A 27,305-nucleotide genomic window follows, 5' to 3' on the forward strand; every position below is an offset into this window, starting at 1 on the left:
TATCGATCGATTAAAATTGTCTCAGGAAAGTCTTTTGTTCGTCGATCTGACGAGTCTTTTCTTTCATAATGTTATTTTAATTATAATCAAACAAAGCCATGAATTTATTAGCTAGTACTTCGAGCAAGGACTTGATTCATAAGAACGAATTATAAGGAGCTGACTCGCATAATAATTTCCACCTAATAATTTTGGGCCACGGAACTCATTATAATTGAATAATCGCCACCTGAACAAAAGTTAACGTTCATCGAAATTGTTTCTTCAAATGAATGAAAAGCTAAATCCGCAGAACCAATGTCTACTCCTATATCCTTGCTTCATTGTACTTTGCTTTTTTCGTTCTATATAGATGGTGAGGGAAATCATGTTCTGTCCTCATCATCCTCGATTCACCGTCATCTCTATGCTGGCTACATCAAACTCGTTAAAGTCACCGAGAACTGCCCCCGAAAATTGGGAACCGATTAGGGCCGTCCCAATTAAGGGTCGGCCACCGACAGTTGTTAACGACCTTTGACTTCGTAGCCACGCAAGATTTTTCCATCTAAAATCCAGCTGACAGTCTAGCGAGGCGGCCAGGAGAATTCATTCTCCGTTTGCTTCGAGTTAGTTGCTCCTTGGTTGCATGTAGAATGGAAAGAGAGACACAGGGAGAGAGAGAGAGAGAGAGAGAGAGAGAGAGAGAGAGAGAGAGAGAGAGAAAGGTGGGCGAAGAGGGGCGTGAGGATGGGAAATCGGGGGTCAGAGGCGGGAGCACGAGCGTGCAAGGGGTTTGCGAAGCCGAGGGGCTTCGGTCCCGGATTAGCTTCGAGGGTAGTTCGTCACGTAGAGCGTGACTTCGGCCGTTTCGTTGTTTGGCACGTCGAGGTGGAACCAACGGTTCCACGGTTTTCCCCCAATTATAAAACAAACGCGGTACACTCTGTAATTATCCAATTAGTGGATGTTCCACCATCATCGCCTGCTATCATCGTCGTTGCAAACCTGCCCCCGGCTTTTCACGAATCATCCGTTCTTCTCCCCAAGCAGGTCGATCTGTCTGGCTGAGATTACAAAGCCGAACAAACGACTATTACTTTGTACCAGTGATTCGTTATCGTTCCTCGTTGTCGACGTCCGAGTTCCACCCGTGGCCTGTAGCAGTACACCAGCCCGAGAAAACGACTCGTCGACGACGAGCTCTAACGGCCGTGCATCTGTGTTTCGATCCGCCTTTCTTCGATGCACACACGATCCATGGTTTTTACGTGTTTTATGCGTGGGATTTGGAAATTTCCTTCGAACGGTGTTATGGAATATTTGGTAGTTGGTAAAATATTCGATGATAGGAAGATCGTTACCAACGGAGACACGCAAATTCTTTCTATATTAGTCCTTCTTTCGATCGACGAAATCAACGAAAGTCGATAAATTTTCCTTCCATTCGGTATAAAGTCGCATACACACCGTTTTCTTCGATGGAAATTTACTAGATGAAAGTTTATCAATTCTTCTTGTTGCGGAAATCTTCAAATAAAAAATTAGAAATTTTTGTAAGTAATTAACAGCAAGGCGCGAGAAGAATTATTCGCGAATTATGAGAATGCAGCTGGAAATACCGATTCTGGGAAGATGAATTACGATCGTTGGACGATGACAGGAGCAGGAGGCGTAATCTGATGGGTGCACACGCGACAAGAAGTAGTCCGCGCGTGACCGTAAAAACAAAACGTTGTTACACGGTGTGTGATTGATTTACCGAGGGGTGTAAACGCCAGGCACACGCGTGACCTGGTCGAACGGACCCTTCGTCCAGGAAGCCGCATCCACCGTCCACATATGCAAGAATTCTAACGTTCTCGTTAATGCGTTTAATTTCTCCATCGAATACGTTTCGGCATCGTCTGCCTGAAATTGACATTTGTTCCAAGACGATCAAAGAACACTTTCACGGTGGATACGGAGAGATCAACGTTGTTTAGATAATGTCTCGAGGAGACTCGACGAGATAGAAAATTTGAAACAATCGTCTCTCGAAACAAAATATCCGGATCAACTATTACAGGAAGACTATCGCAGGAAGGTGTACAAAAAGCTGTGGCTCATTTACAAGTGTATTTCATGAATCTTCCTAGTAGCATGGGTCAAGCACACGTTACGGAAGAAGCAAGTCGAGCAAGCGGCTAAAGTAAAGCGAGTCAGCCAGCCAACCAAGTAGCAGCAAGCAAGCAAGAAACAAGCAAGCAAGCAAACGCTTCCTAGGGGATGAAACTGAAAGGAGGAGTAGGAGGCGAAGGGGAAGGAGGAGGAGAGGGTTGGTCTACGTTCGTTCGTCCATATCTTCGTCCAGATGACAGGTGCAGAGGCCCCTCGTTAGACAAATTAAGCTTCGTTCTTGGCCTCCTGCCTCGATGCCATAGCGTCTACTACTCTCTACGGCTTTGTCCGTCTGTCTCTATTCCATCCTCGTTTCTCCGCGTCTCTGTGTCTTCGTCGCGCGCGCGCGCGTCAGCTCGTTCGGGACTGGTTTCGAGTGGACTGCAAACACTCGTGCAGCCAGCGGTAGCAGAGCCTCGAATCGCGCAGACACCGGGCGCAAGACCAAGAAGAACCGTCCGGAATCGTGGTGCTCGCTACCACCAGCTATCCTAACGGTGATGCATAGAATTCCTTTCGAATCGAATCGTTTCTCGCGAATCGACGCAAGCGAATCGTGGCAGGATCTTCTTCGTGGAAGCTTTACGAGCAACGGATAAAAACGACGATTTCTTATCACGATGACGACGATGTAGTTGTTACGTACGTTTTTGATGTTTTTCGATGAAAGTTCAACATGTCCGTGATCGCGATCTTCTCGATGCGAATGCGGCCAATACTTGGAACAAATTTGTAAATAAATTTTTAAATAAATTTTTCTTTATTTTTTTTCTTCTTTTCTTTTTCTAATAAAATTTACCTATTACTCGATTTCCACGTGAGATTACTTACAGGAAAGCGAGCAAGTTTTAACCACGAGACGATCGAAATATATCGAAAGCAACTAAAATATCTTCGTCGTCGAGCTGTCTCAGCTCAGCGACGACCATACGAAACTATTAGAGTGCGTATTTTCTGAAAGCATGCACGTTCACGGCGCATCTTCGGTCTCGATTCGCTGGTGGAAATTACCTCTCTGGGCCGCGTCCCATCCATCGGCAGCGAGGTGTGTCGCGTCTATTTACAAGCTTCTCTCTTTCTCTCCGCCTTTTCTCTGTCCCTCGCGGAAACTGGCTGCCGCTTTCACGAGATATTACCTGTAATGTCCGCTGCATCCATTACGCGTCATTATCCATCCATTAGTCGTTTTCAGATCCGTAAAACGGACGGTTCGAAAAAAGACGTTTAGACGCTTCGATGCGCGGAACGGTGTGCAGCCTCCTTCTTTCATTCGCCTTTCTCTTTATCTACTTCCACGGCAATATCCTTCTCGCTTATCTTCAAATTATTCTTAATATTTATTATTATTCTCATCTTATGGCTAGTAGTTTACCATAAATATATAGAACAGTATAAGATAGCGAAAACAATAGAAACGAAATCAGGATACTTGTCAATTTTAAATAATTCGATCTTAACGAAGTTTCAGCTACATATTTACTTAAATATTAATATTTATATTAATTAAATTAATAATAATAATATATTAATTAAACTTTGGAAAATTCTCGATAATCTACTCTTAAAAACGTGCTCGTTCCGATTGACCGTAATTTAAAAAAGATAATAAAAGTAAACGACGAGAGGCGATTAGCGGACGAGCATTAGCGACTTTACAATTGATATGTCAGCGACTATAAGCATCGGTAACTCGACGGTAATTACGGGTTGGACCGGTAACGAGGACACGTGTTTTCCATGGAAAAACTTCGATCTCGAAGACGAGTCGAACAAAGCGATCCAAAAGGATGAAGTAGGAGGAGGAGGATGAGGGAACAGAGGCTTCTTCTCTAAATGCTCGTTCACCCTCGCCTATTCATTCTTCGCGTATGTCTACTACCTGCGATACAGCCTCCCCGCCATTAACTATAGGATCCATTCATCTTCGAGAGCATAGGTGAACTTGTCCTCGCGATCTCTTCAGACACTCGATGATGCCCGCGCTCTGGCTCTCTTTGGACTGAAACTTCAAAGCCTGCTCCTTTCTCTCAACGGAGACAGAGAAAAAGAGAAAGAGAGTAGGCAAGAAGTAGGCAAAAAAAAAAAAAAAGAAAAAAAAAAAAAGAAAAAAAGAAAAAAGAAATATGCGTTTTATTATCAGAAGGTTTTCTTCTTCTTCCAGTACATCTTTTACCATTCCACCTAATTCATCGTAGATAGATTTATTTCCGTGCCTGAAAAACAGAGGCAAAAGACTAGAATGATTTGTGATTGGTAAAATTGGAATGTCTATAAAAATTGTAAAATAGACAAAGGAGACTAATGATAAGTTGCTTTTTCTTTTTCTTTTTTTCCTTTTTTTTTCCCCCCTCTTTGGCAGAGCTCGTCGATTTAAAAAAATGTTGAAAATTCTTTTCACAAGAGTTTCTCTAATTTAGCAAAGAATTCTGAGCGGAGTCGAGTATGTGGTTGATTGAAAATTCGTACGAACCACGGGGATAACGATACGCTTGTGCTCCCATAGCCCGGCAACAGGGACAGATACGGTCTCTGTTTTCCATGGTGTGGGACTGACGGGCGTCACTGGCAGCGCCGTGGCTAATTTCCTCGGCATTGAACCGCATTGTGCTCTAAATCGGCCTTCCCGCCTTCGAAAACCCACCCCCTTCGCAACCGCACGGACAAACCTACACCGTATCTCTCTGTAGGATCGTCCAAGTTCGTTTAACGCGTCACGAGAATTGTTCTTTTTTTTCTTAAGTCTCAATTTTCCTGTTATCGGAGAAATCGTAGGTAATTTTCTCTTCGTCTCGCTCTAGATTTATACGTCCAATAAATTATCTCTTATCCAGTTTAATAAGATTTCTTGCGAATTTGGCTTTCCATGGTAATTTCGATAATAAGCTGCAATTATCTTATTGACTCGATTTTGCCCCGTCTCTCCAACTTTCGATCATTTACAAGAGCCTGAAGAGAAGAAAGAACGACGTTCGGCGTTTTATTGATTCGATAATCGTAATTACAAGAGAATGGACAATTTCTCTGTCGACTCTTTACCTTAAAACATCGAGTCGCGCGTTGAGTTGCGAGGGCGTCAAGTTTCCAAAATCGAACGATTCTTAATATTTCGCGTCCAGTCAGCTCTAAATAAGCTTTTCAGCGTGTTTACAGCGATCTGTAGCCGTCGATCTCGCGCAAAATTATAAAAGAATAACGAAGCGAAAATGAGAAAATTTCATGGTCGAAGCGTGCACGATGCGCGAGGCCAGAAGAAAAGCGAATTAAGTCCGGCTAGAGTGGTAGATTTAATCGCGCTATTTTTTACCTCGCGGAGGAGCACGGATGAAAAGTCGTGAATATCCGCGAGGTGTCAGCGAGCCGCGGCTCCTTCTTCACCACCGGTAAGAAATCGTGAAACGGGTTGAGGATGCGTGGAGTGGCGAACCGGAGGGGTGGGATGAGAGAGCGACTCGACGTCGAGAGGGATCCGCCCTCTCGTCAAGGGTCCAGCCAGTAGACAGTCTCACTAATTACGCCGCGCCTCATTAGCGTGGAAGCCTGGCAGTCGCTTAAGGACACGTACGACGAGTCTTCTTCGGTTTCGTCAAAGATACAGATTTCTTTTTCCCTTTTCTGCTCCTTCTTTGCTCTACCCTCCCTCTGTCTCGGTTCTTCCTCCTCGCACTTTGTTCCTTCTTTCCTTTTTTTTCTTCTTTCCTATCTTTACTAACGGATGAGAGGGGAAGGAGAGTGAAAGGGACCAGGTCCTTTACCGCGACTCTTCCTCGCTCGCTGACACTGAAATACTAAAAAAAAAAAAAAAAAAAAAAAGAAAAAAAATATTAGCAATGAGAGAAATCCTCTTGTTGCCGCGACGCAAGAGTTCGAAGAGCACGACTGTACGCGCAGAGATCCGCGGGGTGGAAATTGCAGTAGGTACGTGGAGAAGTACGTGGTTTCTTGGGTAAAATTGGGAACGATAAGAGCGAGTGTTTTTCCTTTGTGGCGAAGATTTCGGCGGTCGTCGAGGATAATTTATAGGGACTGTTGGACAGATTGCTGATACTTAGCATTTAACAAGCGCGTTATTCAGATTTTCACAGATAATTTTTAACATCGACGATTTTCAAGGAAATTCTAAATTATCCTATTCGAATATATTTAACGAAGAAGTTTGCGTAATTATATTGAAAATTATCAATTCTATATAAATCTTTACACGCATCAGGGATTAAAGAAAAAATTTCCTCATCCTTCGATGCAGCCGGAGCAATCAAAATCGTTAAGGGACACAGGAGGGGCGTTTAGGATCACTTTGATTATCAATTCTTCGCTTGACCAGCTTTGGTCCACCAGGAGATCGTCCGACTCGAGGCAATTCTCTCGGCGAGCGTGAAACTCTATTAGAGCGAGGAGGGCCAGCAGCTATGGTACCGTTTCGATTTGTTCCTGTGAAGGGTACGTGCGATTTCTAGTGGCTAATAGAAAGGCTACCCTCGACTCTCTATAGTTACCACGAGGTGGAGGAGGCAGGGGTCGATTCGTTTGGTCTTTTACTTAAAGCCAAACCGACCCCATATTCGTTTATATGATCGATATTATCGGACCATCAGTTGCCTGTTTAATCGGGCAAATGTCCGATTCGTAACTGTCCGATACTACTTAATATTTCATGCTGATACCGCAATGCTCTCTGTTGAATTGCTTTCTCTGACTTTTGCAATTCCTAGCGTAATTGCGTACAAGGTAGAATATTTTTCTTTCTAGTTATCGTACCTGTATATTACATATTTGTGAAAAATATGTAAAAAATCTGAGGCTCGTGGTACTATAGTAAATAATTTTACCACGGAAGAAAGAGGAAAAGATATTTTCGCAGTGTTAGATCTATTTTTCCTGAAATTCTCGTTACGTTGACTTCCGGGGCTAATTGAAGAGTCGAGGACCGACACGTCTGCTCGTATTACGTTTCCATGAGCTAACCGGGGACGAAGATCCTCTATCGTTCGCAAGAAAAAGAACGGCCGCGAGAGAATTTTCCTTTCTTTTTCGGATCTCAGCGGATCGCCTGAATGGAGGAGCCTCTTTCACATAATAAAAGTAAATGATGCGCATATCCTACGTTCTCCGGCCAGCCGAAGAAAAGATACGTTGTTTTGTCGAGGGATCATCGTCGATACACCTGTGCACTAAATTCTAATCTTCTTCTCTTTACTCTCAGAAATAACGCGAGTGCATGTAGTTTCAGAGAAGAAAATCTTTACCTTTTTCTCCTTAATTTTTTCATCCAAGTTAATTTCTTCTTCCACTTAGGATTCATAATGTCCAATTTCTCTTTCGTAGTTTTTACATTACGTCCTAAAAGTAATAAAATCATATTAATAACGAACGATAGATACTTAATAACCCTCCCCCATTAATAACCAGTAGTAACTTCTAGATCCTAAGGATCCTAAATCGTATCGTAAATTACTCGTACCTATATCTACGAACTTGTGTATATCCGAGATCTGAAAGCAGTCATCAGAGATAGAGCACAGGCTGTTCAAGTTTTGAAAAAGGGAGCAACCTTGTACTTTGACCCTTGAAGTGAAAGTGCATCGGTCGAACGTGCGTTTAAGCGACAATATCGGGTAAGAAAATTCGCGTGGCCTTCCTCGTGGGATTTCTATTCGGTCCTTTTCCTTTTCTAGCTCTCGTTCCAATTAACCTTGAGGCCACGAAGCGGCTACGAGCCTTTCGCCTCGCAGGATGCGAAGGAGAGCATAAAGGGGGCAGTCGAATGAGATTAATTCAGAAATGACGACGAGTTCTTGTTGCCTCCCTGCGTACGCACGATTATATACGACGGATGTGCACGCAGAGAGAGAGAGCGGGGGGAGAGGCTGGACGACTCCCTGAATATATGTGTAAACACGCTTCGTAATACCCTTCTTTCTACGGTGATTTTGCTTTCATTCCTTGCTTTTTCATATTCTCTTTTTATTGCTTTTTTCATTTAGTTTCTAGTGTTTTCGTTTTAAATGTTTTTCCATATATATATTTTTTGTGATTGTTTTTAACTGCTCTTTCTTTGCTGTGTTATATAATTAAGTAGTGTTTTTTAGACGTTCACTTCGCTCGCTCTCGTTTTTCTTTTTTTTTTTTTTTTTTTTTATACAAAACACAGTTTACGCAATGAACGTCTTGATTCTAGTTTGATCAAAGGTTCAATTCTCTTCATCCTCGTGTAATGATCCTCGTAAGACGCTTTCGCGACTGTTCAACCGTCATTGTTGCATCTCCATTCGTCTCTCGTTTTTACTTCTTCCATTTCTTCGCGCCATGTAAATTACATTTGCGTTTCTGGGTCGCGCGATTAACCGACAGAAACGAAAATCAATCGTGGCGTGTTTGCAACGTCGAGAATTCGACGAATGAAAATGTTTTCCGCTTTTCCCTCCCGCCTTTCCCTCGCCTGCCGACCCGCCGATATTTTTCTCTGTCCCGGAATCGGGGCTTTTCATCGTTCCTCTTTCTCTTCTCCTCTCTTTCTTTCGTTTTTTACCTTGGCACCGTTTCTTCGCGCTCGGTTGCCTCGAGAACCCGCTCTACGCGCGTTTATAATATCAAGAAACCGCGGCGTCGGTGAAATCCTCGGTTAGTATCCTCGAGAACGTAAAGAAAAGGTGAGTCGGTCCCGAGGGTGCGGTTTTCCACCTCATTTCCGCGCGAACGCGGCGAACAACGGATTCTAAATCCGCAGGAACAGAGAAACTACCCTTCTCTGTCTTTCCTATTGGATTTATTCTATTGTACCTTGCTGTAGACATCGGCGAAGATCATCCGTCGAATCGGATTTTAGCAGGCGCCTTGACCGGTTTTTTAGACATTGTGCGGTTTTCTAGAGGATTCCCTAACCTCTTTTTAAAGATCTTTAATGCGGTAATTCCTATTCGTTGTCATTGTCACCGAAGATTTTTTTTTAAGTATAATCTCGATGATCGCTCTTTTCCAAATTTCATCTTGTATGCAACCAACGTGTTATTTGAATTCGTACGATATCAATCAATTCGTATATCATGCAAGTACCGATGTTTCCTTGTTCGGTGAAAATTAATCTTATCACGCAGGTGTTGCAATTTTCGTTACCAAATCGCTTAAAGACTTTCACTTTTATGCAAACCTTATAATATACAGGTGTAAATACGTCGTCTCTGTAGAAATCAATAGATCATGGCCTAGTAGATCGTAGACGTCAATGGAAGGAAAAATAAGAATTGCAGGCGTTTTTGAAGTGGGTCCCTTTCTTCCTTTTCATTTCGGATCGGAAGTGTAAAAGGTTCTCCAGGCTTAAGTGGCCGGATCCATGACACGTTTTGATTCCTGCGGAACGTATCAGGTTTCGGAACGTACGGTGGCCGTGTTCTTCTCGGTTAGGGAACGATCTCGTTTCTGAACGTGTCGACTTGTTGACCCATCTACCAGCCACTCCCGAAGGATCCGATTTCACCGACGTTTCGAGGACTCGCGACCGTGCTGACCGTCCAGATCTGGCCGTGGAATCCTCTTCAACTGGCTCCTCTGGAATTTCCTCGGACCACCGCGTCGAATTTCGCGGTTCCGCCGAAAATTTGGATATTCTTCGCTGTTGTTTGCTCAATCAAACTACGTTTCCTCGGTTCTCCGTGTTTGGACGATCTCGCGTCTCTGTCGATTTACCTTAAAACGATGATACAAAAATTCAATCATTACGTTGCTAGAAAATTTGAGATCCAGTCTTGGCGTCTCCATCGGACAGAAGTCTATAAACAGAATGGAGGTTGTCGTTTGAAACGACACTTTCGCTAGAAAACCTGGCGCGTTCTCGCACGGCCACACTCTCCTCCACCTACTCCAGAGCTCTCGAAGGGCCCTTGATTTCGCAACCTGCACGAAAGTCTCGCGGCGCGCAACGCGGTTGCCGAGATCGGAGGCGACGGAGACACGCGGATGGTTCGCGCGTTGCCTTACGATAGGGTACGAGGGATGGAAGAAGTAAACTCAAAGTACAGAGGAAGGGAAATAAAATAAAGAAATAAAAAATGCGAAATAAAAAAAAGGAAAGATCGAGATGGGAAGGAAACAGGGAGAAAAAGGAAAGGAGAGAAAGGGAACGAAAGAAGGGGATGATATCCCTCTCAGTGTGTAGCATTTGAAGAAGACGACGCTTCTCTTTGCAAGAGTAGAGATCCTGATGGGTCTCGGGAGGGGCGTATTTACAAGGAGGAGAGAGAGGAGTACGGAAGGAAGACAGGCGGAGGGAAAGAGGAGAGATACGGGACGCAAAGGGGGCCACGAGGAAGAGGACGATGGGAGTGAAGCATCCTCGACAGTTCTAGGATACTCCTTGCCGGTATCCTGGGGTCCTCGCTGCACAAGGACCATCCTCTTCCTCTTCCTCTTCTTCGCGACGCACTGTTTTCCTCTCTTTTTTTCTACCAGTTTAGGTCTTCTTCCCTCTTCTTTTCGTTCCTTTCTTCCTCCCGTTCCTTTTCTAACTTCCTCTCGTGACGTTTCTGCGCTTGCGACGTTTATACCTCTTCCTCTTCCTCTCCCTGTTCGTCTTCTTTCTCGTCTCCTTAACTCCGTTACAAAGCCGAGTAGCCACCTTTTCAGCGCTCTTCTCGCTTTTCAGGATCCACCGCGTCTCTACCGCAACTCTTCAGCTCGCGACCTCCTGTGCACTCGTGTGCTTCCTCCCTCGCCACAGCTCTCTCTCTCTCTTTCTATTCTTCTTCCTCTTTCTTTTCTGCTTGTCTCCTCGTTCTCCTGGAACCTCCTCGGTATACTCGCGCGTCGAGCAAGTGTGTAGGATTCGATATCACCTAATCACGATCCTCGAGCGAGAACAGACTCTTCTCTCGACGACTTTTCGACGGCACGAGGGGCGTGATTGTTTTTTCTTCTGCTGTCTCTGTTCACGAGCGTTACCTTAATGGTCTTCCGATACGTCTTGTAAAAGATTCGAGGACCTTTAAACGACTTGTGGTTAGATGCTTGGTGAACGGTATTTGAGTTCATGGGATCGAGTTTGATCTCGTGTCGCGTGCAATCGAACTAAAGTTTCTGAATGTGAATCATTTTCTGGTCAATCCTCTAATTTCTTATCACGTAGCAATATCAACGAAGCATAATTGAAAATGTCTATTTTTATTTTGTTTCATGTTTCATTTATTCGCTACTAGTTACGAAGTTTTAATTCTTTAGCCGTACCGTATCTATTTTATTATTTTTAACGCGTCTCTATATCAAAAATGAAACTTACGTTCTCCCCTGTCTTCCAACGAAATAATAAAATCAACGAGGACCCGTCGCGAGGACAATCGCAGAAATACCAATTTGAAACTACGAAATGGTTGAAAGATGGTCCAAAAATCGAAACAGCACTCGACTCGCCTTCTAATCGTCGAGTCGATGCTGTCTCTTATGATCGTAAATACGGTGGCTGCGGTTTCCGGAGGAAAAGGTAGCGTGGATGTAAACGCGGCCATAGAGGACGCGAGAGCGGCGGAGGTAATGCGCCAGCTGAGGCAAGGGTCCTTGCTTTGACTCTAAACTCACCAGTATAACTGAATGCCTCTCTATAGGCCGAGTACGTGCTTCTAAGTGCATCCTGATTTTTCGAAGCTCTTTGATTATGCCCTCCTTCTCTCTTTCTTTCCCTTCGGCTCTCCTGTTACCTTACCCCCTTGTATTCGCATTCTTCTTCCGTCTTTCCGGCTTTACCTTCGCTCGATCTGCAAACGGAGGACGTGGAAACAGCTATCGGTCTCTTTTGCTCTATAATCGCTACGTTTTTCGTTTTACTACTAACGTTTCTTAAGGAAATTATATTCTCTTATTACCCAGGAAATTTGACTCTACGATCTTTAATTGATATAAATTTTTTAACATGCAACCTCCATACAATTCCTTTATCTATTCGTTTGTAGTTTCAAAATTATTTAATAAAGAAGAATACTTGTTCGCGTTATCAAATCAGATCTCGCTATCGATTTCTTAAAGCCAAACTCCTTACGCCTTACACGGTGAAGCGAAGAAATCGATTTACGGATTGAAACGGGCTTTTGGACGGCTCGGGTAGCGGCTGGATCTCTTCACAGGTGCACAAGTAGCTGTGTTGATTTATTTGATAAATGAGTAGTGGATAGGGCTTTAAGCGGGCGAGAGAGAGGGAGAGCTCTCCAGCGGAGAGTCCTACAACGCCGAGCGCACTACTCTTTCGCTCCTCTGCTTTCGTTTCCTCTCTCCCTCTCTCTCTCTCTCTCTCTCTCTCGCTTTCTCGTTTTTTACCCCGACTCCCTCTTGCCTCCCTGAAATCAAACGTAGAACCAGTTGGACCGACATAGGTCCCGCGAGTGCGATTCAAACACTCTCACCGTGGCTCCTCTCTGCTACTTTCATCGTCAATGCGATTTTCACTGCTTGTTTCTCGCGGTACACCCTGTCTCTTCGAGCTATCCGGAAACAATACTCTGCCGGAGAATACGCTTGAAATGATACGAAACTGTTACAATGTTACCACCAAGTGTTTTACAAATATTTATAATAATTTTATCAAGAAGTATTGCACGTAATTAACGATACTACTGATCCTTTCAAGAAGATATCAAAGAAGAAATGTTCCAGAAGGGGCAAGTTTCACGTGCACGCGAGACGCGACTTAATCCAAAACGGCTGAGCAAGCAGGCCGTGCGAGCATCGTCGGAGCCAGCTATGCAGAAATCCGCGTTTTTCTTCTCTTCTTCGTGGTCCGCCAATGTTCCGCCAATGTTCCGCCGATATACCGTCTCCTTCGTGGAGGACTAGAAAGCGAAAATATTGACTCTGTCAGCCGGTCGGTTCAACGTATAACGCGAAAGAGAAGCGGCCGCTGGAAGGCGGTACAAATTAGGGGCGGATATCGTATTGTTTTGGAACAATGTCAGAGGGATTAGCCAGTCCGTACACATCGAGCGTCCACGTGAAAACGCTCCGTTTCGTTCCCCTTCCAACATCGTTACAATTGTACCGACACGGCTATACCGATTTATCCAGGAGAAGCCGGGAAAATAACAAAGGATCCGTCTTTCCAGTTGGAACATCTCGCAGACGTGGCACACGACGAGATCTGTTCTGCTTGTAATCGAGAAGGGATGACGATCAGCGATTCCGTCGTCGTTATCGGCGATGAATAATTAATGTCGTTAATGAATTAAAGATCACCGTGGGTTAAAGAAAGCCAGCGATTGACTGGTTGGCTCGTTAAATATTGGATGCATCTTGCAGCTTCGCCAACGTGTATTGATTTCGTCGCGTCTCTGACTAGGTATATAAATAATTTCTAATTCGCAGAACGAATACATTCCCTGAAATATGACATTGTTGATCTGAAAATTAATTTGAGAAGATTTTATAGTAACTTACATTAAATTGATGACAATTGATAAGACTATATATATATGATTACGTAGATTGATATTTAATAGTACCTAATCGATAAATAAGTAAAATAGGAAGAAGAACGATTGGGTGAAATTTCTTTTTTCTTATCAGAGACACCGATGTGTTAAAGCGGGTGGCAAAGGCGTCAGATAAGGCACCATCGTTGATTGGATCACCGCGAGAAATCGATACCTCAGCCCCCTCTTCTCCGGTTCGGAGCTTCTCCTTCTTCGTTTCAACCTCTGTCTCCGTCGTTCCTCCGAGAGTACACGCTCTCACCCTCCTCCACCTTCTCTCTCTCTCTCTCTCTCTCTCTCTCTCTCTTTTCTGTGTTCCTCCTCGTGGCCGCCGCCGTGGCTGCCTCCAATTTCCCCGTGACGGGCTCCTGGAGGATTCTCGAGTGCCCTCTCATCGCCCTCTGGGCCATCCAACCGAGCTCTGTCCGGCAGTCTCCATGCCAACACCCGCTCGATAAATTTATTGGTCGCCTCTGACACGAGTGCTTCTGCATACTTCTTTCTCCTTCTCTCTGGTGCTTCGTCTTATAACGTCATCTCTGTCACGCTCGGATACATCGTTCTTGCAAGTAGGGATATTTTCTTGGCCGATGCTCAGCCACGGGACCTCGCGAAATGTCACGCGACTCTTGCATTTCGGCTTACCCTATTAACGCTGAGCTCATCTCCTCGACTGTTAACAACCGCTTTAAGCTTTGTTTCTTTCCGACGAAAGAGGATTAGTCTTCGATTGTTGACGTTTGATCATTATTTTTAGCTAACGGAAAAAATCTCTAGTTATGAGCAGTTACGAACAACTTAGAAATATATACTTAAACGCCGTACGCATTTTATAGGAGTAGATACGTATTTTGAATCTCACGTCGCAGTAGTCATTTGTAAATTGATACGTCAAATTTCTCATTCGGATTAGATCTCATCGAATAAGTTGAGTATAGTACGGACGATGGAATAGTTCCGAATTGATACCGTGCGGCTGAGAATCACGTGACCTCGAGCTCCAATATGTCTGAAATTACCGTAAACTTTAACGCCTGATCAATTTTACGATCTGGTTATTACCTGTTTCATATGTCCTCCAACTTTCGACAGAATTTAGTGAAACAGAAATTCAAACTTTTCGAAATATGTTGTCAAAGAAGCAGAGATATAATCCACGGTACCAGGAAGCACGTACAAAACGTCCGTTAATCACGATCGAACGATGCAATCGTCGTCTAAGCCGGCGCGCAATTAAACGGCCGGCGAATTACGGTGGAGCCTGAATTGGTGGCTACTCCGCAGCTTGGTATTGGATCTCGCCTGTGGATGGGACTCGAATCAATCCGGTTCCCCCTTTGCGAAATTGTAAATAAATTAGGAGCTACGCGATCGCGAGAGTCAACACGTTACTCGCGCGCGACCGATCCCTACCTCGTCTTTACCTCCCCCTTGTTCGTACGTGTGCGCCCGCTGCGTGGCGCCACACACGCGTGCCTGTGTACCGCTGCTTGCCGGTGCGCATGCGCGAACCGAGCGAGCTCATTCACCGCGGTGGGCGTGCATTGCACGAAGCAGACAAAGATAGACAAGGTACGAGGGTTAGGTTTGCGGAGAGCTGGAAAGAGAAAGGGTCGAGGGTCGGGAGGAGCACATAGACGAGGGACCAACACACCGTCGTTGCGTTTATTAACGCACGTTGCACGGTGGGGTTTGCTGGCACAGCATCGGCTGTGCGGCAACCAGCCAGGCAGGGTCAAGTGTTTCTCTCCGTCCTTCTTCGATCTTCGCCCTTTTCCGTTTCCCCTCCCCCTCAGCCTCCCCGTCGACCGCCGTGTCCCACCTTCCCGCGCGTACCTTCCCCTACCCACGACTCTGTACCCCCACCGTTTCCCCGCAACCCCCTACGGGTTCTACGGTCGCCTCGACCGAAGCTGAAATATCCGGAGAACGAAACGCGGTTGCTCGCAGGTCCAACTTTTCTCCTTATGCGCGTTACGTTTCCGTCTTCCATCTCTTTTCGTTCGTGGTTGACGATTATTAATTCACGATAGATAGATGATCAATCATGAACGGAACTTTGAAATTTTGAAAAGACACGATATAAAGGTATTACGAGAATCGCAAGATATTCAGAATCTCGCATTCCTAAAAATGTTTGCGATAATCAGTGTGGGCTTGTAAATATTCGATGCGCGTTCGAACGATAATTAGAAAACCGCGGTACGTCGAAAATCTCGTTGGGAATTTTAGTAATAATTACGAGGCGGCGATCACGGGATAAATCGGCCGAAATCTCAACGTGGATTTCGATAACAATCGACGGACCATGAATGCATTGGCAAACGTCCAACGATGCGACGCGGATTCCGATAATCATCGATGGACGCGCAATAAAACGTTCCAAATCGCGATGCAGATTTCGTCAATGTGAATTTCGATAATCGTAAAATTCTACGACTATTTCGTAAAATATCAAAAATTCCGACAATTAACGAGTATTGTACGATACAAAAAAAGGCTATCGATAAATGAATTGAGTCGTTCGGAAGTTACATTGATCTACTCCAGAAATTCGAAAGTTGCGAGGAGCGATGAAAAATAATGTTACAAACGTTATTTTTTTTTAATTTATCTCGAAACTTACTAATTTCCAAAATGTTTAACAATTCTGGATAGAATAATTCTGAAATTATCTTATAATATATCGAGAAATTCCCTAATGGCTATAAAACGATGTACGATACCTTTGATAACTTTGATACACAAATTAACCCTAAAAAGAGCTATACGTCGATGGGTGAACCAGCAACGACGGTAGCTGGTTTGCCTAGCGAAAGAGAGAGGAGAAGGTTGTACGTATTTTGCTCTCGTGCGAATCACCGCGGTCGACAGAAACAGGGAAACGGAGTTGAACCACGAAGAGAGGAAGAAAGTAAAAGTCGTCCGCAGAAGGGGGAAGGGGTAAACGTGTCTCCTTTCTCGTTTCGTTTCGTTTCGTTTCGCCGAGGCAGGCAGGCAGGCAGGCTCGTCGAGGCGCTAGAAGGGCCGGCGTTCGAGGGCCTCCATTACCGACGACTAAAAAAGAGGAACAGGAAAACGCTAAGAGAAAAAGAGGAAGAGGGTAGAAGGCCAGGGGGCGTGGGGTAGGGGAAATCTTGAGTTGCACCCGGCTCGTTTCTTCTTTTCCACGGCTCTGGCAAAGGCGAGAATGAATGCGTGCAAACGGCAAAAGGCGGAAGAAGAAAGGGAAGAACCATGACGAAAGAACGGAAAAGAGGAAGGAGAAGGACGGAGAAGAAGAAGAGGAAGAAGAAGAAGAAGAAGGAGGAGGAGGAGGGGGAGGGGAAGAAGTTGAAATCGCCAGCACGCGAGAGAGGTACCGGCGAGAAAAGAGGAAGCTGAAGGAGGCAACCGAGAGGACCATATACAGAAAAAGAGAAGAAGGAAGAAAGCGGTCGGAGGAATTACCGGTTCGTTGGCTAACTGGCTTCATAGAAGAAAAACCTCTTTATATCTCGCGCGCACGCACGTAAGCTGGTAGCGTGGCTGAAAAACGCGCCTTTAAGCCTCGAGTTTCATCGAATACACCCCGTGTACGAGTGGTACGCGGAACAAAGCCACCGGAAATCGCCCGAGTGGTACTCTGGCCTGCCTGGCGCCATCTTGTACACGGCTACCAGCCACGATGGGGAACGCACGCTCTTTACTCCCTCATTGTTCTTGTCGTCAGGTAGTTGCGCCACATTCGGATGGAACGTCTCCCACCTTCCTTCTTCTCTTTCCCTCTGTTTTTCACTTTGTTGTACCCTTCTCTCTTGCGAGAGAGATGTCTTGAGACAAGTGACGGAGGAGCGCCGAAATTGTGACCACTTTGATGTCGAGACTCTGTTGTTCGGAGGCCGGAGATGATGTTACGTGGAGACGCGAGTTCTTGGTGCTCGTTAGAGATTCTGATGGAGCTGATTGTTGGATACGTTGTTAATTAGAGGAGATATAACTTGCTATTATCCCTGTTAAATTTCGCTCGCTGTAGACCGAGCCGTCGATCTCTTGACGTTGCACTTGAGCCTTCAATTCGAAAAAAGATTCTTGTAGTTTACCATTTCATACTTGACTTAGTACTGGTAATACAAGGTATTTTAGGTTTCACTTACTATTCAGTAACTTTCTTTCATTCCAAATTCTATTCGTCATACGCCTTCGAGATCTATCCCGATTCGAAAGTTGTCAATACGCCAACCTTGACCGTCCCGTTTTCCCTTTTTCTTTTTAAATATCGAAATCGCTATCCGTTCTTCTTACGCAAACATTATTCCTCTCAAGCAGTTGGGTTAGGTGGGTGTAGGTAAACATTGTATAGCACGTGTAAGTAGAAGGTAAGCTAAAGCTAAATAAGCGTCTTCTGCTTCCTCTTCGTCTGTCTTCTCGCTCTTTCTCTATCTTTTTTTCTTTCTCTTCTTCTTTCTTTCTTTCTCTTTTTTTCTTTTTCTTCGTGCTCCGATACACGCCAGCAGGAGCGTGTACGAAGTGTCTCTTACCAGCACTGGTGCCTTTTCATTCGAGTTAGTCGGTTGGTCTCGCCTCTAGAGGAAAGCGGAGGCTAAAGGGTTTCGATTTCCGTGCCGCGGCCGCACAAGTCTTTTTCACTTTCATCCGCGGGAGAGAAAATTTATACGCGCCTCGAATTCACTGGCACGCCTTTAATTTCTAATTCTTCGAACGGAAACGCCGGGTAACCGGTCGCCTCTGATTCGTCGCCTGCGAAAATCATCTCTCCGGTTTACACGCCGCGTCACCTGCAATCAAGATTCCGTCAATATCTTTCACGGTGCGCAAAATCACGATATTCAAACTATATACGCCCTATCGAACTCGTCGAATACAGCGACAGAGCGGAATACGAAATTTCGCCAAACAATTATCCACCATTTTCGTTACTAGTTGGGTCAGAGTTGCAGAATTTTACTTTGAGTCTTGTCATTGCACGAGAGATCAAATATTTAAGGCTCTATCCCGGATCTCTTTGTTGTAAGGAAGATTATAGTTCAGAGTGCTAGAGCGTAAAATTGTAGCCAACGGACTTTCGGTCGAAAGTTCTATTTGCGTTTCTATCGGAACTGTGAACGATAGATTCGGTTTTAGCGGAAAACTTTGGCAAAATCTTCGACGCTGTTGATACGACGAACGAAAAACGACAACGAGAAGGGAAATTATGGGGCTAGATAGTTGAGGGGGGCTTCGGGGAACGACGGGGTCGGTCGGGAAAGTGTAATTTCAGTTTGAAACAGGAACGGGAGAGGCCGACCCACATCGAGGCTTCGAGTGTTTGTATTGCTGACGCGGCGATCCAATCCAATCCAATACCCATGGCGGATAGGCAACACACAGTGCATATACTATCTACGTATGAACGTATCTCCCTCTCTCTTTCTCTCCCTTCTTCCTCTTCCCCCTCGCCCTGTCGCTTTCCCGTCTGCTTTCCAATACAATTTCGCGGGGTTCGCGTCGAGCAGGCGGAGCCTTCATTTTGTAATTAATTGTCCGCCATTTTAACATCGGAAAATCATTTTTTCCTCGGCGACCACGACTTCCCAATTAAATCACCAGCCATACATTGATTCTCCTGTTGTTTCTGGCATGAAGAACGGCGTCGGCGATGAAACATTGTAGAGATTTGGATGATATCGTTTGGGGATTTCAATATAGACGATGCCTATTGTATATTTTGAACGCTTTACCTGAAACATGATAATATTCGAGGTATCATGGAGAAACATTGCTTGTTAATAAGAAAAGATTTATGGGATCGCTTCGGTACCACAGTCTCTTCCAAAATAATCTCTCTCTTGCAAGTAGCGTTCAGTCTGTGTCTGTGTACGATCACCAAAGTTAGATTGTACGAATTAGTGGTTTCGTCTCATAAACGCAGGAGTGATCCAGTTACTTCGGTGTACATCGAAAACTGGAATTTCAGCATCGTTATATTTATACGATCGGAAGAAAGAATCTTGGCGTATGAATGGAAGAAGCAAACGTGGCTCCTATGGAAACAGAGAAATTAATACCCGTGGCGAAATTCAGCATAGAGCCGTCTAATTAAATACCTGAGCGTGGCAACGATCGCGACCCTCGGGATAGGGTTGAAGCGGTTAGCCGGGGCTGCATGCGTGCTAGTCGGCTGCTATTATCATAAACGCAACAATAACGAGGGATGATCCGACGTGTAAACTGTTAAACCCTCCTCCCCCTTGGCTCTTTTTTCGGCGAGGGTGAGGATTACCGTGGGGGCCCATCGAACCACGTTCCCGGGGCTGGAATCCACAGGGGATGTTATTGTTGCCGCAGAGAGCGAGAGAAAGCGGTCGTCGAGCTGCTGGAAATAGACACAGTGTAGGGACTCTGTAACTGTTAGGCTAGAAATCTACGGGACCATCCCGTTCAACCCTCGATAATATTGACGGTATTTGCCGCCTCCTATTACGAGCTCGATTGAACCGAACTATACGATTATCATGCGTCACTGATAGTCTCTCCAGACTGGATCAGGTCCTGAGACTATGCAGAGAAGGGGGATCTTTGTTGCAGGGTTTGAGCATTTCGATGATAATTTCTTAAAATGACGAGAGGTTGGCGAATCTTTGACGAAGAGTGTTCCTTTACAGATCTACAAATACGTATCTAATGGTGTAAAAACGAATTATACAAAGTGGTTGACATTGACTAGAGAATGGCTACTACTCACAGGAAAAGTCACTCAAGCGATCGTCCAGCTGACGGAGCTCCAAGGATAATTTACTCTGTAACATATTATAATAGAATTAACATATATTCTTTAGCTAGCTTTTGTCATATCTCAATTAATATTATTTATTTATTTATCGTACGGGAAAGTATTCCGGCTAGAATATAAACTGAAAGTATATAATGAATAACTCTGCAGTTTGGAAAAATAGATAGAAAAAAGAAAAAAATAGACAAATAGTGAACATGTTCAAATCATTATTGAAAAAATTCGCAGCTTCGCATATCCGGTTAATAGGGTTACAGGTAAACAAGTTGAAATTTATCTCTGTACCGGAAAATGGTTACGAGGGTTTTAATGGACTGCGGACAACAACAAAGCCTATTGGTGATAAGGTAATAGTTATAGTCAGCGATTGCCATCTTCTATCCTGCAAGCAGCAAACTTCAGGAAGCGCGATGTTGAACGTTGTATTCTAAGCAAGGTCCGACCAATACGCGATATTAAAGGTGTCGGAGTATGTAAATTTCGCTGTGCATCATCTAAGAAAACCGTGGCCTTTATACCCTCCTAACAGACTACTCCCTGAATGTGAGAGACGAAGTAAACGAGGAGCGTGATAAGATCATCCAAATCACATATCCAACCGAAAACAGGTTCCGCGAAGATCTCATGAGAAAGTACTTATTGTACTTATTGAAAGTACTTACCAAATTCATATTGCGTTAAGAAAGTTTTCCATGCATCGAGAAAAGAACAATCGAAGATTAACCATATCACGCGAGAAAGCATAAAGCTGCAACATTTGAAGAAAATTGAAGCGATACCGCCAGCACCTTCCGATATTTTAGGATTACAAACGGTAAAAATATGCTCAATACCGATACCAAAGTTGGATAGGTGTATGCAACGATAAAAAGGAAAAGTGTGAACAGACTATAAGTGGAGACCAGTGCGAAATATGACGCAGAAGATCGACGATTTATTGGATATCACTGATTGTAACGATAGAATCATTATCCGGAAACATATCGCTAAGGATTCCAAGAGATTGTCGTTAATTATTGACAAAGCTCCGGTAATAATAGCTCCAGTAATAATCTTCGACGCGAAGTATACGGAACAAACAAGATAAGATCTTTATACCGATTTGTACGTTTACGAATACGGTGAGCTTTCCTTCTTCCGATGAATGACTTTAATAAGATCAGACGAAAACCATCTAGGGAATTATTCATTTTATATATTCTTTTTACGAATATATATAACATCATATAAGTGGCTACGTATATAAGAAAGAAACCGCATCATTAGGGTCAAGATTCAATGGAGCGTCGTCCGAAACAATAGAGTCGAAATAATCGCCAAAATAATAATTCCCAAGTAGTCATCACGTCTGAACTATATTTGTATCGTTCGTTATTTAATAAATAATGGCCGAGACGATACGTTCAAACGGAAATGGAGGATTATACATTATGCGATACAGAAATGTTAAGTTTTATCCAAAGATCGATACACTAAATAACAAGTTGCACGAGAGTCTTACGGAAGGTAGTGCTTTCCAGTTGAACGGTTTAATCATGGACAGTTCCGAGAAACAGTCTTTAACCGGAATAAGTGGATCGATGGTCCCTTGGTTAAATACATTCATAGCAGACAACGAGTGACGCTCGCACGTGGAATACATGAATACGAAATCCTCGAACTTCATTACCGGAACGTTACGTGAGTCTGCCAAGTCGCGGAACGCTCAAATGATACTTGCACGATGCGACTCATCGACCATGGGGTATACAGTCAACCACGTTTCATCGACGGCTGCACAGCTCCTCCGCGGGTAGCTTATAATCAATTCAATTAAAATTGATTTCCACTCATCACGATACATCAAACAAAACGGGCCGTTGGTCCCCCCTCCTCTCTCTCTCTCTCTCTCTCGCTTCTTTTTTCAATGCTCTCGCGGCACCGCTCTTATTTCGTACTCCCCCTTGACTACCGTAAAAAGCATGATATCGCGATTCGAAACCGAGTTATAAATATTCAACGGGAGTCAAAGATGGGGCCGGGCGAGTAGTTAGAAAAGAGGGGGCGGGGGGTCGCTCGTAACCGTTTTGTTCTTTTGTCAGCGTCGTCATTATATCGTGTACCTTCAATTTTTTCTGTCTCTCCGTGGCAGTCGTGTTTACGTGGGCGTGCAACAGCGCGAGGATTCGACGGCTTCCTGCCGTGAACAGGCGGTTGAAACGACACGATTCGTGTATAACCGGGGCCTATCCTTCCTTCTCTTTTTCTTCGCTCGCTCTGATACTCATTCACTCTGGTATACGATGGTAGCGTGCGTGCCTGATTTTCCTGTACGCTGATGCACTCGCCAGGGCGAGGCACGCGCCTGCACCGAGCGCATTGCCCTTTCGAAAATCCGTTATTAGCATCGAGCCTCCATTATGACGTTTCGTGATGCTGACGAATACTTAGCCCTCGCCGTTCTGTTCTTGCCTTCCGTGTTAGCCGTGGCTATGCACGCGCGTTTACATATTATTCGAGGGAACATGGGACACGCGCCGCCACGCTCCGGGCCCATTCACCTACGCGAATATCCTGCCTCTGTCAGGAGCGTACGTTTCCTCTTTTGTTTTCCGTGTCGATGATAGACGAAGATGCTCGATATGGGTTTATTTGTATGGTTACGCTTTCCTGTTGACGCACAGGTTCATCGACTGCAGCAATCAGGAGTTTTGAAGTTGTTCGATGTCCATTTCGTAGAAATTCTGTACGTTTTGACCTGGAACGAGCAGTGTCTGACTTTTAATTCATTCATTGTCTATTATATTCTAAAACTAACTACTTGTTATTTGATTGACTGTTCAGGTTACCGGAGTACGGACTATCAAGGAAGATACGAGAGCGCAGGATCCAGCCAGTTTGGAATGATGCCTGGTCCATGGGCGAGGAGTTACGGCACGCCCCATAATTATCAACAGTATTCGGAGTACCAGCAAAGAAATAATTACAGCGCCCAACAGTACGGACGGAACAATTACCACAATCCACAGTACAACAGTTATGGGTCGCAGTACAATCATCAACGGGTAAGATTTTAATATTTCTATTTTAATGGTTATCCCTGAAAATGATGGAGCGATTGATTAATGAATCTAGAAACGTTTCATTGTTCGAAAATGAATCTTTCTTGATAATATTCGAATGAAATGAATTTCATTTCAATTAAAAGGTTTATAAGAAACTATGTAGCAGAGATTGAAGAATACGCCCATCGAGATTTAACAGGACGATGCAAAGGTATGATCAACAACTAATCACGTTTTTTTATGATGTTCTAGAATTATTCTTCTAACTACCAAGGGAATAGTGGAGGAAGTGGGGCAAACAGGGGAGGAGGGTGGGGACGATCGATGTAGACTTTTACTTTGTTCGCTTACGATCGATTAACGTCATCACAGATCTGTAATTTAGGTTTATAAGAAATTCACGTTTCGTTGTAATCATTTAGAATCGTGGAAATCTGCTTAAGACCAGGAATTTATTTTATCGCCGACATGCGATTGCGTTGCTCCTTCTTTACTAGATACCCATAAATTTAGGTATAAACGATGATATAATGAATATGTAATACGTTGAATTCATTCCAGAATTCGTTTCTATGAAAAAATTCGCGGAGGTGGCGATCAACGCAGGGTATTATCACCTACATAGCATTTATACGATTAATATAATTTCTTTTCAATGGCAAGATATATAGTAAACGCATAATATAATCTGTGATGACGATTATTATTTACGACTTAGAGACATAAAAACGTATCAACTGTAATTTCATGTGAACTTCAGCGTAAGAACAGGAAGAAAAGAAAAAAAGATATGTATGATATTAAATAATCGCTAAAGATTGCGCTTCGACTGTGTAGCTTTTAGTAGAAGGAGCAATCTGTAAGCGAGCACAATTTGTTAACAGAAATTTCACTGTACAATCAAAACTCGAGTAATCATATTACGTCGAAACACGACTCGTGTAATTGTTGATAATCAGCGCGATTTAGTCCTTTTTTTGTTACGAACAAGTTCATCGAGATACATCGGTGAATGAATTAACTCTAATAAGGATTTTAACGCAAATTTCGATAGAGATTGTTTATCGTTGTCGGTATAAGGACTGAACGACATATTTTTTGAATCACAGTAGTATGTATGTAATCATTGATTGTAATACAAAATATTTGCTGAAACAGCACCGTTCGTTCATTTTCTTTAGATCTCGTCCTAACCAAAATACCGAGACTATTTTGACAAAACGAAGAGACGATAATATTGAAGAAATTGAGAAATATTTTTACACGCGATAGTATTGTGACGAATAACTCTGTTTTGAAAAATTGTAACTCTTCTTTTTCTCTTACACCACAGCTTGCACAGATTGCACCGCGTACCCGTCGTTCGTACATATCGTTGATATACAACTAAGCGAAGAAAATACGTAAAACCCTTTCATTATCATATCTTGCACATCACATGTGGTGACTTTTATATTGTATTTACTTGAAGAAAAAAAATATATATGATTTAGTGTTGGTTAAATATCTTCTTTGTTGAATTTCCTGATACGACCGCATGTCCAGAAATCCTTTCGGCCGATGCTTTCTAAAACGAAAAATTTAATTATCATCGTTAGAAATTTGTAAGACGTTAGTTTTGATGGGAAAAATGAAAAACATTTTGGGATGCTGAAAGGCGTAATCGTGACGAATGGGGTGATGTGATATCACGGTTGAAACCAGGCGGTCCGGGTACATCTGGTACCGGTCTACCAGAGCGGGCGAGCATTGAACCAGCGAGCGCCACTCGAGAAAACAATAGCGAGCAACGTTCTTGTTCTCTCTCCTTTTCTCTCTCGCTCTCACTGGCTCTCTATCGTCACCCTGAAATCTGGAACCCATGTTGTAGAACCGTTTCATCGGAACCGGAGGCGGTCGATCTCTTTAGTCAGACAAATTTTACAAATCGATACGATGTTGGCTGATGTGTCTTGGCTGACGTTAAAGGTAACGCCTATGTCTATTTATATAATACAAGAAAGACAAATTTTTATCCTACCTTTCTTTTTGTACGTGGTAAATATTCGCTTTAAAACAAACGTAACAGTTCTAAGAAAATATTTGTACGACGCGCATACATCGAAGAACTTGCCATAAACGTTATAATGGGCGGAGTATTGTGTTCTGCATAGCCTATTTAATTTGCAGTGCCCGCATAAAATCCTCGGATCGTTCAGCGATCCAAGCCGACACTTCCGATAACCCGCATGAGTAAGAGTAAACAACCCTTTCGGCCCCAGCTTCTCACATTGTTTCATTGCTCCTATAATTCCTTCGTCCACTCCCCTATCCGACATAGTTATAAAGTTTCTATGCAGACTTTACCAGCAATAATTATTCCTAACTTATCTTTCTTAACGTCTAATTAGAACTGTGCGAGTAGAGACCTATTTTCAATAGCGAGTTCAACTATTCTTTCAAGCAAGAATATTCTAGTTTCTTTCAAACTTACAAAAGTCACTGTGCATCGATGTTCCTCGACAGAATATAGTGTTCCTCTTTGAGGAATTTTGCGGAGGATGTATCTCGAGCTCGGTTATTGCGTCTGCACACGATTATGGATGATCGAGCCACGTCGTGCGTGCCGCGCATACTCCTCCATTCCGAAGTACTCCTTTCTGTGAAGCATGCGGCGTTATCTCGGCTTCCTTGTTGTCCCTTTGATGAAATAAAGCACTATCCGCGGCGAGATCTACCCTACGTTAGTAGTTGCGGTTCCCGGTTTCTCTCTCTTCCTCTCTCCGCGTATGTACACATCGCATATGTGAGGCGAGGGCACAATTCTCGAGTTCTCTCGACGGTGCAGGACACAATGCGGCCCTTACATCTTCATCGAGTACGAGTCGTCGCTTGCATGTAATGCGTTCACTCTACACTTTCCATACGGATGTACGAGTCTCCAAGCATTTCCTACTACCTCGATTCGGATTCGCTCGGACAACACTCGTGCCGCTTTTCTTTCGATGCCGAGCCGATCTCAAAGAAAAGCATAATTTAATTTAAGCATATTCTCGACGTCTCATTTAAGATGCTTTATCAATTCTTCGTTTTTTACACGGACGTGAAATTCCAAGGCATATTCTCATAAAGTAAAAAACACAAAAGTCAGCGAAAAACGAAATTTGAATATTAGCCAAAATTTAATATGCTTTTCTACGATCTCCGAATTCGTCTCGGCGATTCTCCAAAATGTATCGTTTCTTCCAAACCATTTTCCATTCTCTCTCTCTCTCTCTCTCTCTTTCTCGTTTTTTTTTTTTTTTTTTATGCAACACCGGAGAAGTACAATGTTTTTACAAAATACCAAGCGTCGTTCTCTCTGGTAAAGCCGATGTAAAACGCGTTTGTGTCGGTGGGCGTAGATTCCAATGCACTCGTGCGATCTATGCGGCTGAGAAAAAGAGAAAACATAAAAACAACGACAAAAAATGAAGGAGGAAAAGAGACAGAGGGAAAGGATGCAGGCGAAAGAGAGAAAGAAAAGGGCGAAAACAAAGAAAGAAGAAACTTTGGTGCACATAACTGGAGGCAGTCCGTTGGGTGGTTGAATCGTGGAGTGGAAGGCAGTGAGAGCCCTTGTACGCCCATGGAGAAGAAGGTCCAGGTGCGCCCTCGCCTCACACGACTCTGCTTCACGGCACATCCGAGTTCTCTTCTCCCTTCGTTCTCTCTCCCTTCCTCGGTTTTTTTCTTTCCCTTTTTCTTCTCTATGCTTCTTCTCCTCTCGATTCTTCCTCCTTTCTTTCCCCCGGTAGCCGGCATTCTCTTACGCACTCTCCCGCCATGGTGTACGCCACGCATTGCTCTCGGGCAACATAAAAACGCAGCAATCCGTGTTAATGTACGTGACATACGTTGGACGGCTCTGTCGGTGTGTACGTGCAATCG

At 43.9% G+C, this 27,305-nt stretch overlaps 1 protein-coding gene and 1 long non-coding RNA gene across 2 annotated transcripts in view; one reads left to right on the plus strand and one right to left on the minus strand.

The window, feature by feature from the left end:
• Rat1 (5'-3' exoribonuclease 2 Rat1) overlaps positions 1-24,894 on the plus strand; it is a 29,081-nt gene extending 4,187 nt beyond the window's left edge. The window contains exons 16-17 of the mRNA XM_072012804.1: positions 23,176-23,396; positions 23,649-24,894. Coding sequence (XP_071868905.1) covers positions 23,176-23,396; positions 23,649-23,726 — 299 coding nt within the window. The 3' untranslated portion in view covers positions 23,727-24,894. The remainder of the gene's footprint in view (positions 1-23,175; positions 23,397-23,648) is intronic.
• Positions 11,454-13,604, minus strand: LOC139992016 (uncharacterized). The gene is made up of 3 exons (XR_011800990.1): positions 13,345-13,604; positions 12,158-13,254; positions 11,454-11,876 (listed from the first exon to the last, which is right to left on the minus strand). It is a non-coding gene; the product is annotated as an uncharacterized lncRNA (long non-coding RNA).
• Positions 24,895-27,305: the final 2,411 nt, after the last annotated feature.

This window comes from Bombus fervidus, chromosome 11, assembly GCF_041682495.2.
Source record: "Bombus fervidus isolate BK054 chromosome 11, iyBomFerv1, whole genome shotgun sequence".
Taxonomy (NCBI): Eukaryota; Metazoa; Arthropoda; class Insecta; order Hymenoptera; family Apidae; genus Bombus; species Bombus fervidus.